The sequence below is a fragment of the Schistocerca serialis genome, chromosome 2 (genome assembly GCF_023864345.2).
Source record: "Schistocerca serialis cubense isolate TAMUIC-IGC-003099 chromosome 2, iqSchSeri2.2, whole genome shotgun sequence".
NCBI lineage: Eukaryota > Metazoa > Arthropoda > Insecta > Orthoptera > Acrididae > Schistocerca > Schistocerca serialis.
The window spans coordinates 749261173-749279671 of NC_064639.1; the positions used below are offsets into that span (position 1 = coordinate 749261173).

At 39.0% G+C, this 18499-nt stretch overlaps 1 protein-coding gene across 1 annotated transcript in view; it reads left to right on the plus strand.

Moving 5' to 3' along the window:
- LOC126456383 (uncharacterized) overlaps window positions 1–18499 on the plus strand; it is a 188599-nt gene that overhangs the window by 115608 nt on the left and 54492 nt on the right. The window contains exon 2 of the mRNA XM_050092137.1: window positions 4403–4653. Within this exon, the coding sequence (XP_049948094.1) occupies window positions 4403–4653 (251 nt within the window). The remainder of the gene's footprint in view (window positions 1–4402; window positions 4654–18499) is intronic.

Below are 18499 nucleotides of genomic sequence, written 5' to 3' on the forward strand. Positions count from 1 at the left end.
TGTCTAGTCGTAACGTTGCAGAGAGATATGACATTGAAAGTGCACTTGAAGTTTGTTGTAGAGAATGCGAATGGTCGAATTCGTTTTATTAGGAGAATTTTGGGAAAGTGAAGCACGCCTATAAAGGAGACGGCGTAGACAACGCTAGTGCCACCCATGCTTGAATACTGTTCGAATCTTTGGAATTCCCACCAGGTGGTTGTTCGATCAGGTAACTAGTTTTATAAGGATGCTCTGCGAACTCAAATGGGTATCCCTGGAGGGAGAATGACGCTTCCTATTTGTGAGGAGCAGATGTCTAAATTTAGAAAACCGGCATTTTAGGACAACTGTAGAATGATTCTATTGGCATCAAAGTACATTTCACGTAAGAACCATGAAGAAAAGAAGCGAGAAATTTGGGTTCACACGGATACTTTTAGATAGTCGTTGTTCTCTACCTCTATGTGCGAGTGGAACAGGAAAGGAAATGAGTAGTAAGGCGCAGGGTAATACCGGAAGTATCTTGGTAATGAAGCACAACAAGTTTTACTGTCTTGCCACATACTGGCGATAATTCAGTTTTTCATCAATATTTACCATATCAGCCCTGTTTTCATATGTTGTAGATCCTCGCACTAGCGTAGCAGTAGTTGGACAGGTGTGGGTTTCGAAAACGCCTGTTTCTTGTGATCTTTGTCTAAGTCATCTACGGACACGTTGATTGCAATTTGACAGCCAGAAAAAGAAGCGAGTCTCATCACTAAACATTACTGAATGCCACACAACGTCCCAGCGGCCTCTCGCTCTACACTATCCAAATCTCTGTTGGGTGCGCACGGTGTCAGTGACAAACGACGCATGATAATGGAAGGCCTCAACCCAGGTTCCAGTACTATGTTCCATACACTTGCTAGTGTCATTATGCCCATAAACGCTTCTTGGATTTCAGTACTGTCATCCCCCTTTCCGTCTTATTCAGTAGAATAATTCTACGATCATCTTACAATTTAATCTTTCTGAAAGGGCGAGGTCCTAAGTCCAACTAGTCACCATTTTCTCTGCAGTCATTCCACTGTTAAATTTAAACTTTCACGGCCACAAAAGCCACTATTAATAAAATGTTAAGGGCGATTATGACACGGTCGTATGGATTTCACATTTTAACTCAACGTTCCGTCCCCACCTGTGGAGGATATTTTGAAGGGGAATCGTAGCTTGTTTTAGTGTCCGATACACATCCTGGCTCACTACAGACTTCAGAAAAACTCTATTTATGCGTGCTTCCGCGCAGTTGCGTGACGTCACATGTTTTGAATACTCGAGCCTAATTGGCTGTTGTCTCCTGTCATCGTCTGCTGTTGCTCTCACCACATGGTACACATCTTCTTCAGCACTGGAATCCAAATTTCATTCAATTTCACGCATTCCTATCTTCTTCTAAGGGTGTTTTACAATCTGTATGGTCCATCTGAATAGCCTTTCATGATATTCGCTTGTGGCTGCTAGTATCTGAGTCTTATCAGAATGGATATGGTGATCTCCTGGTTCCAAAGCGTATTCCGAAACAACCGATCTGTCAGTCTCCCCCCTTGCAAATACCCTTGGGCGCTTCTGGCCGTTTTCTGAGCATTCTTTTTGTAGACCGTTCTGTTTTTAGTACTCACGTACAACGACATGGAATCCCTTAAATTCCCGCTTTTCCCAGCGGTTGACGAGCATCATTGACCAATTTTTAAATGATCTTGTATCTTCCGTCTGGGTTAGTAGATTACCGCGACGTTATGTTTCTTCATTTTTTTTTTCTTTATGCGGGGAGAAACGTCCTTAAAGAAGGCCTTTCGCAGGCGCTTGTGCATCGCTATGATTTCTGCGCAGTGGTCTTAACGCTCTTTTTAGGTCAGTAGACGAATAACCATACCTGAGCAATGCACTGCTGAGGTATTTTACTTCAGCGGTAAGCAGCTCTGGTTAGCAAATGTTCGCCGGCCGTGGTGGTCTAGCGGTTCTAGGCGCGCAGTCCGGAACCGCGCGACTGCTACGGTCGCAGGTTCGAATCCTGCCTCGGGCATGGATGTGTGTGGTGTCCTTAGGTTAGTTAGGTTTAAGTAGTTCTAAGTTCTAGGGGACTGATGACCACAGTAGTTAAGTCCCATAGTGCTCAGAGCCATTTGAACCATTTTTTAGCAAATGTTCCTTCCTCTATCCGTCAACGTTTTTATGATGCCTCGCTTTTGTTGTGGGTGGGGGTTCGTGTCCCGTTGTAGGTAACGGTCTGTGTTATCGGGTTTCCGGTAAACTGTGTGGCCTAAGCTATCACCTTTTTTTCTAGAAAACTAGAACATAAAGAGAATTAAATCTTCCACCTGCCTCCTCATCCATGTTAAACTGAATATTTGGGTTAACCCCGCTGACATGTTTCTTGATGTCAACTACAGCCAAGTGTCTGTAGGATTTGTCGGTATGATTCTCGCATCTGAAAGGTTTCCTTAATGTTAATCTAATCGTCATAATGCTTACAATGTCCTTCACCTTTAGGAACGGCTTTTTCCTGCACTGAAAATATTGTGAATAAGCTCACAACAGGATGAAATTGTGATCAACATATCCCACAGACGTGCATGTGTTTTGTCAAAGTGATTATGGCGAACACATTCCACTTACCTTAGAGTACTTTTACTCGTGGGCTATGTTCCACATTCCTGAACATCTAATCACGTATGCATTTTTAGTACATTAGAATCAGCTTAAAAGTACACGAGTATTAGGAAATGTTGCGAACTACCATTATGACATATCATCACTTATTTCTCCGACGCGTTCTCATTACTTTATGTGTGGCTTTCTTCCTGTAGTATTTTGCGCTTATTACAATACTGAAACGTGAGGAGTTAAACGCTTATTCACTCCGCAATTTTTGTTTTCCTTGAGTAATAATTTCACTTGCCCTAACACCAGAGTAAGCTCAAGAAATTAAATCTGCTCTTAAATATGGTTCTTCATTCTGTAGGCAATTTACTAATCTCTTTCGACTATACACAATCATTTTGGTAAAGGTTATCTTCAAATTATAGAGAATGCTTTCTTTTTTGGGTCTTGAAAAGTGTGTTTTTCATACATCTCGAATTTTCTTCGCGTAATCAAATTTATCTTTCATGTCATTTACTTCTTTTTCCCTTGACGTATATCGAAACTCTATCATCGTCTATATCTTCTCCAACAACTGCATTTCGACCCTGTTATATCATAATACGACATTTCGAATTTCGTTTTCATGATTACTACGACAACGCCATAGTTATTTCTACTGCGTTAAGAAAATCAATATCTGCTACTCTACGCTGCAGCTATGAGTGACACTGACTGGGTGGACCTGAAACAAACCATTTTAATTGAAAGGAAGACTTGTGTTTGGAAAAGATTCCAAAAGTTCAAAAATTATGAGAAACTTGAACAATTTTACGAACCCCGATACTTTTCTCTCACGAAGAATACTGTTTCAATGATGTCAGATGAGCAAGCCCCATAGACTTACGCGAGACCTAAATCTACGACGAGTTCCTCTCGACTGCCAAGAAATTATACAGAAACTCCTCTTCGAACTGTGATACTGCTACCGTCATGAAATGGAATATTTTATTTTATCTAACAACTGCTTTAGGTAAGTTCTCACTTGTGGCTAAATGTTTGTAGCGATATACAGCTGTAGAGTCGGCCTATGCTGGACCACCATTCGAGAGCGAGAGAAGGAGGTTAGTGTGTAACGTCCCGTCCACAACGAGGTCACTAAGGGCGGAGTACAAGCTCGTTTAGGGGAGGGAAGGGGAAGGAAATCGGCCATGCCCTTTCAAAGGAACTATCCTGGCATTTGCCTGAAGGGAAATCACGGAAAACCTATATCAGGATGGTTAGACGTGGATTTGAACCGTCGTCCTCCCAAACGCGAATCCAGTGGTGTAAGCACTGCGCCACTTCGCTAGGTCGAGACTGAGAATATGTCTTTTGCAGATATATGTTACGGTTGATGGCTGTGGATTGTTTTCAGATATCTGCATTTATAAATGAACTATTTTTCTGTGGGAAGTAGCAGATATTAACTACGTTATCAATAAGTTACCACGTGCAGAGCACTCATCGGAATCAACAAAATATATAATTTGATTTTTTGGGAGATTACTGTCATTAGTAATATTCTTGTGTTCATATGTTCACAATTATTTTGTAACAAATCTTCCCTATTAGAAAATAGTACTATTGTGTGAAATTTTTGAGGTACCTTTATGGTGAGATTCTATTACAGGTCTAGAATATGGCGACATAGCTCTAATAATAAAGAAACATGGAAGAGTTCACGTTTGGTTTCATTAGCTTGTTTTATAGTGAATCGCGTTTGCAGCAGCTGACACCGAGTTTCTATTTGCAGATTGTCGATGGCAACGCAAAAACGGACGTGAGCAACCGCAAAGACCCGGGCATGTTCTGCGGCGAGACTGAACAACCGCAGACGTTCATCTCGGAGACGAGCTTCGTCAAGGTGGTGTTCCACGTGGACAACTTCACGGACCAGACCTACTTTAGCTTCGATTCCCGAGCAGAGCAGCAACTGGAGGTGTACCTGCGGTACGGCCACCATCCTGAGCTCTATCCCAACAGGAGGGGGGAGGTGATTTCAGGGTGAGTGCTCCTACGTGTCTCATTAATGCATTATGGAAGCACAAACTATTGTCATTGTTATTTTTTAGTCAGTATGTACTTGTGCAGCACCCAAGTAATGCGCTCTTTACCTCGCATTTGCCATCTGCATCTGAGTCAATGTAGAATATAATTCGAGGGTCTGCCAATAGAGCAGGTTATTCCTGGCCTAATGTAAGACATTGGACTCACGGTGTAGATTGCAGTTTTGTTAAGCGAAGACTGTTTGAGCACTGTGGTTTTTAGGAGGTTGGGCTCATGAGAGGCAGCTGTGTGAAACCGGGAAAACAGCGCAAGACAGATGATGAAACCATTAAAGAATTGTACACATTTTCTTTTCTAAGTAGTACCTCTAGCACTGTATCCATAACAGCATATTACTTTGTTGTTTGGAATTTTAAAGTTTATTCAAATACTACATGGTGCCTGAATGAAAAAAGTTATATTTAGCTCTATCTTAAGTCGTCAGTATAAGACCTAAGGAACTTCCATGTGCTAAAGTGCTGAGTGGTTTCCCAACTAATACGATGAAAGATGACAAATAGACCAGGGAGAATGTGGAATAGGTGTCAAAACAATTTAGTGATATTACAATTAATACAGTCAAAAAGACAGATTTAAAGCAACTACTGGCGAGCATGTGGTACACAGACTTCTAGGTTCTGGGTATACTATGTAGACCTGTCAATATAATCACTAAGGCCGTTTAATTTTCATTAGAGATCGTATGCATAATTTATCGTAACTTCACTTTTTATTCTGCGTGTTATTATATGTACGCATTTGCTTGGATTGGTAAACCGTGAACGTGCGGAAGTGCACTTGACGTTTTAGGCGGCAAGAAAGGTACGTCTACGATCCTAAGACACAATTATTCCTATACTTGGGCAACTATTAACGTTCCGTGAAGCATCAGCAACAACGTTTCCCAACAATCACAAATCGAGAATAATTGCTACGACAGAGAATGTCGAATGAGGTTACCGATCATCACAAATGAAGAGGTTAAAAATACTTTCCGCGCTTTATACTACATTTTCAAACGCATTACATCTGTAATTGGCATGAGGAACAAATATCAAAAACACAAGTTCTTTGTTCCTAACAGAGTTCTGAATACATTGTACATCTTGCCAGCCTGTGCTGTGGCCATTTTGTTAATAATTATTTTGATATGACGTACATGTCACAGGTAAAGAAGTGAACTCCTAAAAGGAGTACATCCTAATTCCATTATCGGTGCAGCCGTGTTCGGGTAATCGATGTCACGGAAATCGTTTCTAGATCATCCTCTTTGTTGTTCCTGAATAGTTACGTGGCTGGGCCGTTACATAAGGATTTTATGGTGCGGAATTGATTTTAAATTTCATATGTTGGCTACTTACAGATTTTTAAAAGCACAAGACGAGTAGGAGAAGAGCCGCTTTCTGGACAGAAACTTGTACCTTTAGTACCTTCTCAGAAACTGTCCATTGAAACACACTATATGCCCAACAGTTTGGACCCACAGACTGAAAGAACGAATCAATCAAGCAGTTTACAATGTAAGGTACCATTTAACAGGAGTACATAAAAAAATATTTGAAGGCAAAACGACGAGGTCATTCACCACGATTAGCATCATAGGCTGTCATGGGTCAACAATTTTTCCCTCCCGTCTACGGCCACTGAGACATTTATGAAATGTAGATTTAATGTTGAATTGCTTATTACTAAATGGCTAATGTTATTTCATTAAACTCCCTATTACGACGGATACTACACTTTGAGATATTTTATTTCAACATTGGTTTAACTTGAAACACTCGCTAATAACATAAAACGACAGAAAATGATTAAAAATAGATTACAACATAGACCTATATCTTATCTTTGATGTGTCACAATGGGAAAAATACAAACAAGGTTTATCTCGTGAAACCGACTGCTCTTGTCACCATGTGAATTTTCAAATGATTGGAAGAGGTTTGCACTACCTCACAGCAACTTTCGCAAACTGAACAATACGATGACAGAATGACTTTAAGGTTTTCACTGGTTAAATAAGTATATTTTTACTATGTTGCATTTTTTCACTTGGCTGTTTGGAAACACAGTGTTGCAGCAATAAAAGACCTTGCACTCGTTTTTGGATCGAAAAACTCTTTCACTGAGTCAAGAATACATCAATCTATCTACAGTAAATTACTTGCTAAAAGGTTCCACTGTTGCTTAAAGCAACACACATACACACACACACACACACACACACACACATATATATATATATATATATATATATATATATATATATATATATATATATATCTGCACTAGTGTTGCACCCATGCACTCCTCAACGCACCCATATATAGGGAGGGAGGGGAGGGGGGGGAGAGAGAGAGAGAGAGAGAGAGAGAGAGAGAGAGAGAGAAAGAGAAAGAGAAAGAGAAGAAAGATTGAATTAACGAAGAAGTGAATCGCAGTTATTTACATCGTTTAAATATCTTCACAAATACTCCTTGAAATGTAACAAAAATATAAAAAATTTGTTGGACCCCATTACATGATTATAAGAAGTCACAATATTAACTGATCCTTTGAAATATGAGCAAACATTATGGTAACCTTTAAATGAATGCATGACTGTGTTTTCACCAAAAAGGTGTTCATAAGTATTAAAATATACGCTCAGATAGCTTAGGCAGAAATATCTGCAGCAAAACACAGTGCCCGTCATTATAAATCGAGATGAACTAGCCGTAACACAGGGTGGTTTCCGGCAGGGGACTGAAAGAAAACTGGTGGACACGGAATAGGGAAATTATGTGCGGAAGAGGCGACAGTGCTAATAACGAAGGAAACAGAAATTTGCCGCTCCCCGTAAATAATCTCTCTCTGTCCCTCCTCCCACCCCCTCTCTCTCTCTCGCTCTCTCATTATTTATCTTATGCCTTTGTGTGTGTGTTCATACGTTGATTGTTGATTTTTCAATTATTTGTTGTAGTATCACTGTTCGGCTCTGTCGTTTCTTGTGAAAATGTAGTACTTGTAATTCTCAGCAGATAACCAATACATTTTTTTGCAAATATCAATCATCGAATACTAAAGTATGAGGACGCCAAAGACTTGGCTACGTTACTGCAGCGCACGCGACATATGCTCTTTACCATTTCGTCAGGCTGAAATCTGCTCTCTTGTGTGTCACAATGCGATACACGTTCGTGGAATTCCTCGTCAGCATATTACCCTTCTCGGCACAATCTTGCCTCACAGAGACGACATTAACGCACTATTCTCTCCATGCATGTCGGAGAAGTCAGCGCCGCTTACAAGATTTAATGGGGGGATTTTCAGCGTCCTAACGACGCCCATGAGATACGTTATGACGGAATTAAGAGTATTTAATGTTACCTTAGCGCTTGCTGCAGGCACTAAATAACTCTCAGGAAGGAGCATGGTTCTGGAATATCTCCAGCTCGCAGTCAAGACGGAAGCTTTGCTCCTGCCAAGTGGGGCAGTAGGGAAGAAAACAACTTCAGTAATATTCTTGGCACGCTGTTAAAAATTTAGTGACGGGAAATAAAAGAAAAATGAGAATGACATGATTTTGGCAAACACTCGTTCATAAGTTAAGAATTGATTTCTCATCAATGATATCGAAGGGAGCAGCAGAATGTTGTTGCTATACCTTAAATATACTCACCATTTTGAATACCGCAACACAAATAAATCATATTTCGCTTCAGTGATCTGCGCTTAAAAACGTTTATATCTGATGCGTCCTACCAACATTGCTTGTGAAAATGATCCTTGATACATTATTATGCGATTCACGTAATTAGTGTCCACGATGCGGTATGATGTTAATGATAGACGTGCGGTATCCTCAGGCTAGATAGCAGTCAATCTTAGTGAAACCATTTGTAGCAGGGTAAATTACTTTAATGGAACCAATTTCTCTATACAAGATGATTCAGCTACTCGTGCCGATGGGTTTTTTGAGACCTACAACTCCTTGAAATACCACGCCCAGGTGTTTCATAATCTCTCGCTCGGTATGGGCAAACTATTAGTCCATCAGAAAAAATGAACAGGGGCTTTTTATAGGAAATTTAATCCAGTTAAATTTTTTATTGGGGTACGACAGAGGACGTGGAGTGGATTTATTCAAGAAAAATGAGCAAAACTGACCTTCAGATACGTTTATCTCGAATAACTTGTAAACCGTGGCTTTGGAGACATCCAAATACGAAATAGAACTACATTATATCTACTACAGAAAGGTTAATTTATTTCAGTAGAAACAATCCTGTCAGAGGAAAATCCGCAACTGAGCATTATAGCAGAGGTTGAAAATACCATGTAGTTGTAAGGTTCTATTATTTAGTTCACGACCGATTTCGGGCCATTACACGTGAAGATGGGCTTATGGACTCCACGCTCAGCGCTCGCTGCTAGCACACCGCGTCTTTTACTCGTCCACCACGCGCTCCGAGTCACAGCACTAAGTTACGACACCTGAAGATATGCGTGTAAGAGCGCGAAACCGGTCGTGTCACAAATAAAAAAGCCTTACAACTGCAGCGGCATTTTCAACCTCTGGTTATTTCTGTACGTCTAATAGTTTGTATGCATCGAATCAGAGAAAATGAAAATCGTGGTTTTTGAAGGTGTTGGAGATTGCATAAAAACAATCTGTACAGAAGTTGTATCACCCTGTAAAATATTTCTGCAGTGATTTACGTTTATTTCAGAAAATGAGCTTCCTGAAAGTGTCCGTCAGACAGTGTAGTCCACTCTTTCAATTGGATATTGAAGCTACCCATCATTCACATGACGTAAAGCTCTTCGCGTCTTGCACTTGTTAGGAAACGTATGATGGTACGTAATCGATGTTGCCATGCCTACATGACTGTTACAATTTATGTGGAGGAATTACAGTGTTTCCGGAAATTCCCGCCATAGACTTCTAAGACTTCTAGAGTGGAGTAAGTACACAATATTTTGAACAGGAAAGCATGAGCGGAAACGTACTGTTTCCGTTATACGACGGTTTCAGTTAAGATGTGTAACACGTCCATGTTTGCTGAGGGTAACAAGTCTCATAGTTGCTTCTGCTGGTATGTAGTAGCATAGACAGGAGGGCGTGTACTGTGCCACTTAATGGCCGTCAGGAAACATGATTTCAGCGTGATGTTGCACCACCTCCATCGGACATGCGTTTCGGAGACATGTCAACAGACGATATCGTGAAAGATGGATAGGCCGAGGTGGTACAACGGTGAGGCCACTGAGATTGCCGGATGTAACTCCTGTAGTCTACTTCCTGTGGGATCGTGTGCAAAGTTTAATTTACGAGACTCCTGTAAGGACAAAGGAATATCAGTTAGCACGAGTCCTGGCCGCTACAATAGAAATTGAAGAGACATCTGGTGAGATGGAGAGTGTGTACCAGGTCTTAGGTAAAATGTCTCTAACACCGTTTGCGGTCACCACATCGAATCGATATTGCAACTCATCTTTGTGTCTGCTTTCGAATTGTTACGTAATAGTACTACTGCGACATTCCTAATTCAGTTCCTCAAGCAGCAGTGGGCGAGTTAAACACCTGAACTGAAACCCTCCGGACACCGGTTTCTATTCAAATCATTCTGTACCCACCCCCTCCACAAGTCCCAGAAGTTTATAACGGGAATTTCCGAACACCCTATAGAGCCTTGGTACCTGATTAACTTTAATTGCATTGTTGCGTGATTAAAATAATGCACCTATCTGTAGGATCTTTGTTTTTATTTTATGGCCAACATTTGACCACTTTAGTTGATATTCCGAATTAGGTTCGTCGGTTTTTTTGGTCCAACACTTTTTCATTCATTCAGATCGTGTTCGTCTCTTCGCACCCGAAGTCACACTTCACAATCTCTGTTTGTTACTTTTAATTAGTAGTGTGATATGTTTGTGCTGAAGTATTTTGAGCGCGTCTGTCTTGCCACCCAAATCGTCCATCGTAATCTGCCGTTTGATCACGTCTTCGTTGATCTCTAGGATCCATCTAATGCTACTATAACTATTCCATAACTTCTACATTATTCTCCTGCTAATTCTGTTTTCTGTCGTCCTCAACGAATGTCCTAGGAAAGTGATCCATCTCATTTCCATTGTATTCGACACTGGTTTTATTTTCCTATAAATTATTTCATTTGAAGCTATTCTCCAAACTCCGTCTTTTTGGTATTTTTTATTTATACATGTTCTGAATATCCTTCCTTCTATTTTGAGTGAGCTGTCTAGTGCTACAGTGTCGTAAATGTTATTTCCGTCCGTGTGACTGTTTTGTAGTGTTTCATTTTCCTGGCTACTGGAGGCACTTTTTGTTCTATGTGTTTTTGGTATCATGATGTGTTTGCATCAGTTTGCTTATTATACTGTGTCATGATGTTTTCTTATTCAGGTTGTGCGTTATTATTTGTCCCAAGTATTTAAACTTTTCAACAATTTTTATGTCATATTCACCAGTCCTAATTATGTTTGCCAGTGATGGTTCCCTTAGCATTATTACTTTTTTTCAAAAGATACTTTAAGGCCAATAATCTGTGCTGTTTCCTGAAATGGTTGTGTTTGTTGTTTGGCTTCTTTAATGTTGTTGGTGAAAAGAGCGAGGTCATCTGCCAATACTAAACAGTTCAGCTTTATGTCATCTTTTTGTGTTCCTACCTTAATGTTCTTTGGATTGTCTTTGTACCATTGCCTCATTATGTATTCGAGAGAAGAATTCTAAATAGTGGTGACAGGCTGTCTCTCTACCTTAAACCAGTTTTTACAGAGAATAATTCGGAAAGTTCCCCTCTGAACTTAATTTTTGAATTTATATTTGTTAAGATAAGTTGTATCATTTTCATTCATTCTGGGGGTAGTCGGAAACGTCTAAAAAATTTTAACAGTGAGAGATATGTAAAGAATGGTATGCTTTCTTAAAATCTGTAATTCTAATTGAGAGAGGCTTGTTTCGTATGCGGTAATAAGCCAAGATTAATTTCAGAGTAACTATTCGTTTGCCACAGTTTCGCCAAGGTCTGTGGCCCTCTTTGGTATTCCCTCATTTCCTTATCCAGCTGTTATTTTATCCTGTAATGTAAAACCTTGGAAAAAATCTTGTAGGTACAGTCCTCTGTAGTTGACTGGATCACTTTTATCTCCTTTCTTATGAAATGCCTTAATTATAGCTGTGGTCCATTCGTCAGGGAATTTTTTGGATCCCTAATTTTTTTGTAAAATAATATCTAAGGATAATGTTGCTTTACCAGTCTACTTCCACATTTCCGCAAACACTCGATTTTCACGACACGATTTCTAATTTCTCATTTCTTTAAGAGAAATTTATATTTCTTGTGCTGTGGGTTGGTATATATTTTCTTGTTTGGTTTTTGCAGGGATGCTTGCGTCCATTGTTAAAAGCTTGACAGGTTCATCACAGTTCAAGAGCTTGTTGAATGCTTCTGCCGTTATTTCTGCGTTTTCCTTGTTATAACGGGCTATCCTCCCATCTTCATTTCTCAGCAGTAGTATGGGAGGGTTATGGGAGGGTTATAATTATGTAATTGTTTATCAAAAGTTTTCTAGTAATTTTCTTCAATGGAGCTCAGTAGAGCCTTCTGATATTGCCGATTTGTTTTATGATATTTTGAGATTTTTTTCTGATACTTTTGAGGTTAGTGTCATTTTCTTCTGTTTTGTGTGTTTGAAATTTTGTCTAGGCTTGAAGTCTTTCATCACGAATTTCATAACATTCCGTAGTCTACCATACATGTTTTCCAATTTGATTTACTTGGGCCAATTCTCCATCTTGTTGTTTTAAAATTGGTATTATTTATTATCGTATTTTGTGTGTTTTCCTGATATTTGACATTTTTGATTAATTTTTGTGGACATGCTTTCTTTTATCTCCAATTACTCTCTGTCTGTTTTTCCTTGAAGCGATGAATTTGATTTTGATTTTGACCATATAGTTAGCTGAACCCATGTCCATTCCTCGCAGTACTTTAACACATAGAATTTCTTTATGAAAGTATTTGTCTATACAGACATGGTCCAGCTGCCATTCTGCTCTGGTCCAATCAGAATGTATATATGTCATAAGTTTGCTTGGTTTTCTTTTAAAATATGTAGATTTAGAGATGAATCTAGGTGTTCTGCAAATTTCTCCTAGTCTTTGTCCATTTCTATTGGTTCTATGCACCATTTTTTTATGAATGTAGTTGTAGCATTAGGTGCAACTGATGTAAGAACATGATTAAAGTACATTACCACTGCTACTGTAAGCATATGACTGTCTACATTGGTGGCAACTATATCTAACGAATATAATAAATAATTTGGTTTAAAGTTTTTAATCAGAAATAGCTAAACTATTTCCATCACAAACCACATTACAAAAACAAATAATCCTTGAGTCACCATTTTGTGCGATAATTATTAATTATTTCAGGCAAACAGATCATTGGCCATGTAATGAAGACAAGCAGGCAAACAATTCCTCACACCGTGGTAAATAAGTCCAGTGAAACACACGAAATGGCGTCGCCTTGATATATTTACAATTATCCAGTACTGATGCCCTGAAATAATAAACAGTTGGATAGAATGTGACATAAAAGGGAAGTTCGGAAAGCGACCATGTATTGACTTATATTATTTATGTAGTGTTAGGGCTTGATGGAGTGCAGCAGAATGAAAGATGCTGAAAATATCTATTGTATAGCCAAAATCGGTAATTCTGTCCAATAACTTTGCGATCATGACGATTAAAAAAATTATATAAACACCTGTGTTGAGCACCAGCAGATTCAAACATGTGTGGACAGGAGGCCATGTCATGATTTCATAAGACTTCGGAGTTTTAGAGTATATTAAGTGGCCTAACTGGTTGAACAAGACATTGACAACGATTGACAGCCGCCTGAAATTAACTGATGAATGCGAATATCTTGACAGGATCAGTGTTAGGTGTTGACGTACTACATCTAGAATGATTGTAACCAACTCAAATTTTAAATCTACAGAACACCTGCAACTACAGACATCATCACCAATAAAAGTCCATATCACCACAAGTCGTATAAATATGCATACTTTAAGTGAATTATCACAAGAATCATAAAATTATCGCTGGAAGAACAATCAATATAATATGAAATTACGACAGTACAACACATAACACACTAAAAAATTTCGAACCAGTTATAGTACTCAATATGTACCAAGATCACACTATACCTAATGCAGACAGTATACATAAAGATACAGCATTTAAAAATGTGAAAAAACCAAAGCCAAGCTGATACGTGCGCCAACAACATATACAGCCAAAGCAACATATCACACAAAGAAACAAATTGGTATCCTCCTCAGTCCTAAGTTTACAATGTATCAATGGAAATTTTATATCTGTGGTCAGTGCATTGTTATGGGACAAAAAACACAAAATTATAAATTTAAAAGAAAAATATTTTGATTGACCAAATTTTAGGACATTTTCAAAGTGAAAGTTGCATATGTTACAATATACAAGGTGTTAGATGTATAGGTACAGATATTCTTATGATTAGTATCTTAGTACGTATTCACTACAGTGTGTTAGTTATTTTTTCACTGAAGCTAACAGTCTTCCACAAGAACATCAGATAATTTACTAATTAATGCTTCCTGCACAATCGTAACAGCACAATGAAGTGGACCACTTCTGTATGTATAGACTAGACGATTTGAGTCCATGTGTTCAAACTTGCATAGTGACCTGCTGTTCGGGAGAAAAGAAACATTATGGTCTGCTTGTGCCGCACGAACTTTGAAGTAATTTCGAGCCTAAAAGCAAACCACTCATTGTAACTAAAATCATTAGTCTGCAAATGAGGTAAATACTGATGAAACATTTGTTCGGTACAGTGTCCTCAGTAATCAACAGAAATTTTGAGCATACCATGTATGTGCAGTGCTCAGAAAACTAAGCATTAACCATCTAAAAATTAGGAGAGTGACAGTACTTGAACGTGAAAGTATAGTTCGTTGCCGAATATAGACCCAGTGCTTCACCGAAGAAAATATACGATAGACCAGGGTATCTTGACATGTTTCAGCGCATTCAAAACTCATTCGTGTCAAGATTGCTGAAAGCAGTCAGAATGAACCTATATTTATCAAAGCATGCCGACAAAACGATAAACAGTTTTCTTCAAGCAGACGCCGACTGGGAACATGGAAAAATGAGAGCAAAATTGATGTACAGAAAGCACATGGTGTAAAATATATGCTAATTAGAACTAAGGAGGTTATAGAACAAGAAAATACAACTAGCATTTCAAACTACCAACAACTTGCAAGCAAAGCTAAGGTCAGTAAAAAGCGACGTCCCTATGTTTTCTAATCAAGGTGTCTACAAAATTTCCTGTGGTAGATACAATAGCCTTGTAACCAAAATTATTAATCAGTGATAATACCGTATAGAACCAAACTGCTTATGTCATCGGTCCCTAAACTGATAGACTACTTAATCTAACGTAAACTAACCTACGTCATGAACAACACACACACTCATGCCCGAGGGACGACTCGAACCGCCGACAAGGGGAGCCATGCGGACCGTGACAAGACGCCTCAAACCGCGCGGCTACCCAGCGCAGCTACAATAGTTTTTACATTGGACAAACAGAAGGAAGTTTTGGCATCAGATTTTACATTCACTGAAGAAATAAAGTTCAGAGAATGAACATAATCGAAAACGTTCTGAAAATTGTATATAGGATACGAAAAGGTCAAACCGTGAGCATTTTGGAGGAACTATAAATTTATAAACACACAAACAGATACCCGAATGACATCCTAATTGAACAAATGAACCTCATACTAAAAAATCATCTGGAAAACTTAATTAATATAATAGAAAAAGAAAAAGGATGAATAGGAGACGTTAAATAGAAAACAATTGGGAGCATTAAGATCTACATCTATATAATGAATAATATCTTTGAACAGACATAACCTATTAGTAAACGTAATGCATCAATGGAACGATCTGTCATCAGACAACCGTCAAAAAATAATACGAAATTTCTATGGAAAGTAAATACATGGCATACCTTAACAACACAGTAAACAAAAGAAATTACGTTCCCAAATGCTTTATGGACGTCAATCCATCTAGACGTATATATAGTAAAAAAGGCAGAAATCTCTTCTGTTAGATAGACGTGAAATAAAATACTTTACAAATGTAATCTCAACATCAAAATTTGAAAATAACACAAAGTCCGAAACAGGCTTGTCTTAAATCCAGGTGAAAACAACAAGAAATAAACTATTTGCAACTAATTATGTAAAAATAAAAATATGTCTTCCTACCTGTTTGTAACATAGAAAATTTGTGCCAGACCGGGACTCGAACCCAGATTTCCCGCTGATGGCGAACTTCATCAGTTACATCGTTAAGTTGCTTCATAGGTTGGTGTATTAGCGTTGACAGTACAACGCATCTATGAAGAACTGAGTAACAATAGCAGCCAAGCAACACGGCACACGAACAATGGTCGTTAAAAGATCCTTACCGATAGGAACATGAAAAAATGTTTTGCGACTTGTCAGTGACAGTAGGTTTCTAAACGACAAGAATTTTAAGTACCAGGGACCACAGGTATATCTCTACCAGTATTATAAATTTGTGCTAAGATCTTATGGGACCAAACTGCTTAGGTCATCGGCCCCTAAGGTTACACACTACTTAATTTAACTTACGCTATGAATAACATACACACACCCATGCCCGAGGAAGGACTCGAACCTCCGAGGGGGGAAGCCGCGCGGACCGTGATACAATGGACACCCGCAGTTAGGAATGTCACAGAACTCCACTGCCCATGGTGGCATAAAATATGAAAGTCTTCAGTGGGCGAGACAACACAAACTGGATAGTAACTGCGTGGACGAGTGTAGTGTGATTCACAAAGTCGTTATCATGCCTCTTTTCAAACAACGTTGCAAAATGTGGACCGACGGCTCAATGAAGCGTTTCATCTGCAGTATGTGGAGGCTGATTCTGTGGTCTGTGGGGGTTGTTCCTCGTACCATGCAGTCATTTAAGGTCACATGACCATAGATCGGGATTCTTATCTCAAAATCATTTGGGACCAAGTGCTCCTCTTACTTCTAAATATTCAAGATGAGTATGCTGTTGGCACTCTCGTCTTGTAAGATGACAATAGTCGTTTCTATACGGTAAAGTATATATATCTATGATGTGACGCCCACGCTGCGGCCCGGTGCATTTCCAGGGTCTCACTAAATCACACAGCCTTTAATCCCACAGGGAATGTCTAGGACTCTTTGGAACAGCGGATGAAACCTAACAATCAGCATACACACATTTGGTACCTCTACTCGATGTAATAAGTAATGAGTGGCTTCAGCTGGATGTGGAATACATAAACATACCTGTACACTCTCTTCCTCGGAAAATTGACGCACTTTTTAAAGTTAGACAGGGTGTTACACAATATGAGTATGTCGTCTGGAATTCGCAAAAGGTTTTTGTTCTACTGTGTATATTTCCTTCTTCATCAGAATAATTGGATTAACTGGTTTATTCTGAATGCACTAAAATTTTTCACTTGTTAATAAACGAGTATCATTGTACTGTTGCCAGGAATATAAATTTACGACCAGTGAAGCAATGAAGAACATTGAAAAGTGTGGAAAAATCTACGAGGTCAGAAAACAGAAGGATCTAAAAGAATATTTCATCACGCCTACATCGCTACTTGACCAATGCACAAATGCGAAAAACATGGATTTCCTTAAAGTATCCGTGATTGGTGCTACTAGGAAACTTTTTTCTGCGGCCGGAAACCCTCAGCACAGTCAGGAAGTCAATTGTGCGAATTCTTTCGCCGGTTGCAGGACACTTCAATATTACAATACAAGTGATACATTTAATCTTCGATCCATTTTAGCCTACAATAACGGATATTTCTAACCATTCTCTGACTTCTAGCATCTTCCCAGTAGCCTGGAAAAAGGGGCTCGTAAAACCTCTACCTAGGAAGGAATCTTCCAAAGAACCTTCTGACTACAGACACATTAGCATTCTGTCAACAGTATCTAAGGCTTTAGAATATTTATTTCACTATTAGCTTAGCATTTACTTAACATAGAATAACTTCTTCCATGACTACCAATGTGGTATTCAGGAAAATGGCAGCATGACGACAGCTCTTATTTGAGAGACTGACGAACACGAACAAGCTATTGACGAACAAGAGGCGACTATTATGTGCTTTTTGCGATTCAGCAAAGCTTCCAACGCTTACTCCACTAGCTAAATATTACAGTCGGACCTTTTAACAAAGAGATCACGATGTAATAATGTAGTACCAGAGGTCCCACAAGTATTAATATTGGGCCCATTCTTTTTCTCATTTTACAGCGTGACTTAGCTGCCCCTACCGATTTAATTTTAAGTACCTCGCGGTGTTATATCAGGCTTTCAAAAACCAAGAGTGGGATGTTTATATTCTATCGCTCGTTACGTGCTCCCACAGAAAAAAATGAGCCGGGCATTTTGGTGGGAAACTCAACGTAGTCAAATTTTGTACTGACATATGTTTTCGCTGGAGGACACGGCTTTCGATTTATTCAAGAAAAACGTGCAGAAGTGACCATCAAACGCACCTCCACCTTGACACTCATACAAATTGTTCGTGGCACTCCTCCCTTCTAATGTACAAATCTTTCTGAATATGCGAGCTATTCTCGATATTCGACCATTTTTGCTCGCTATTGAATGAACTGTTACACCACC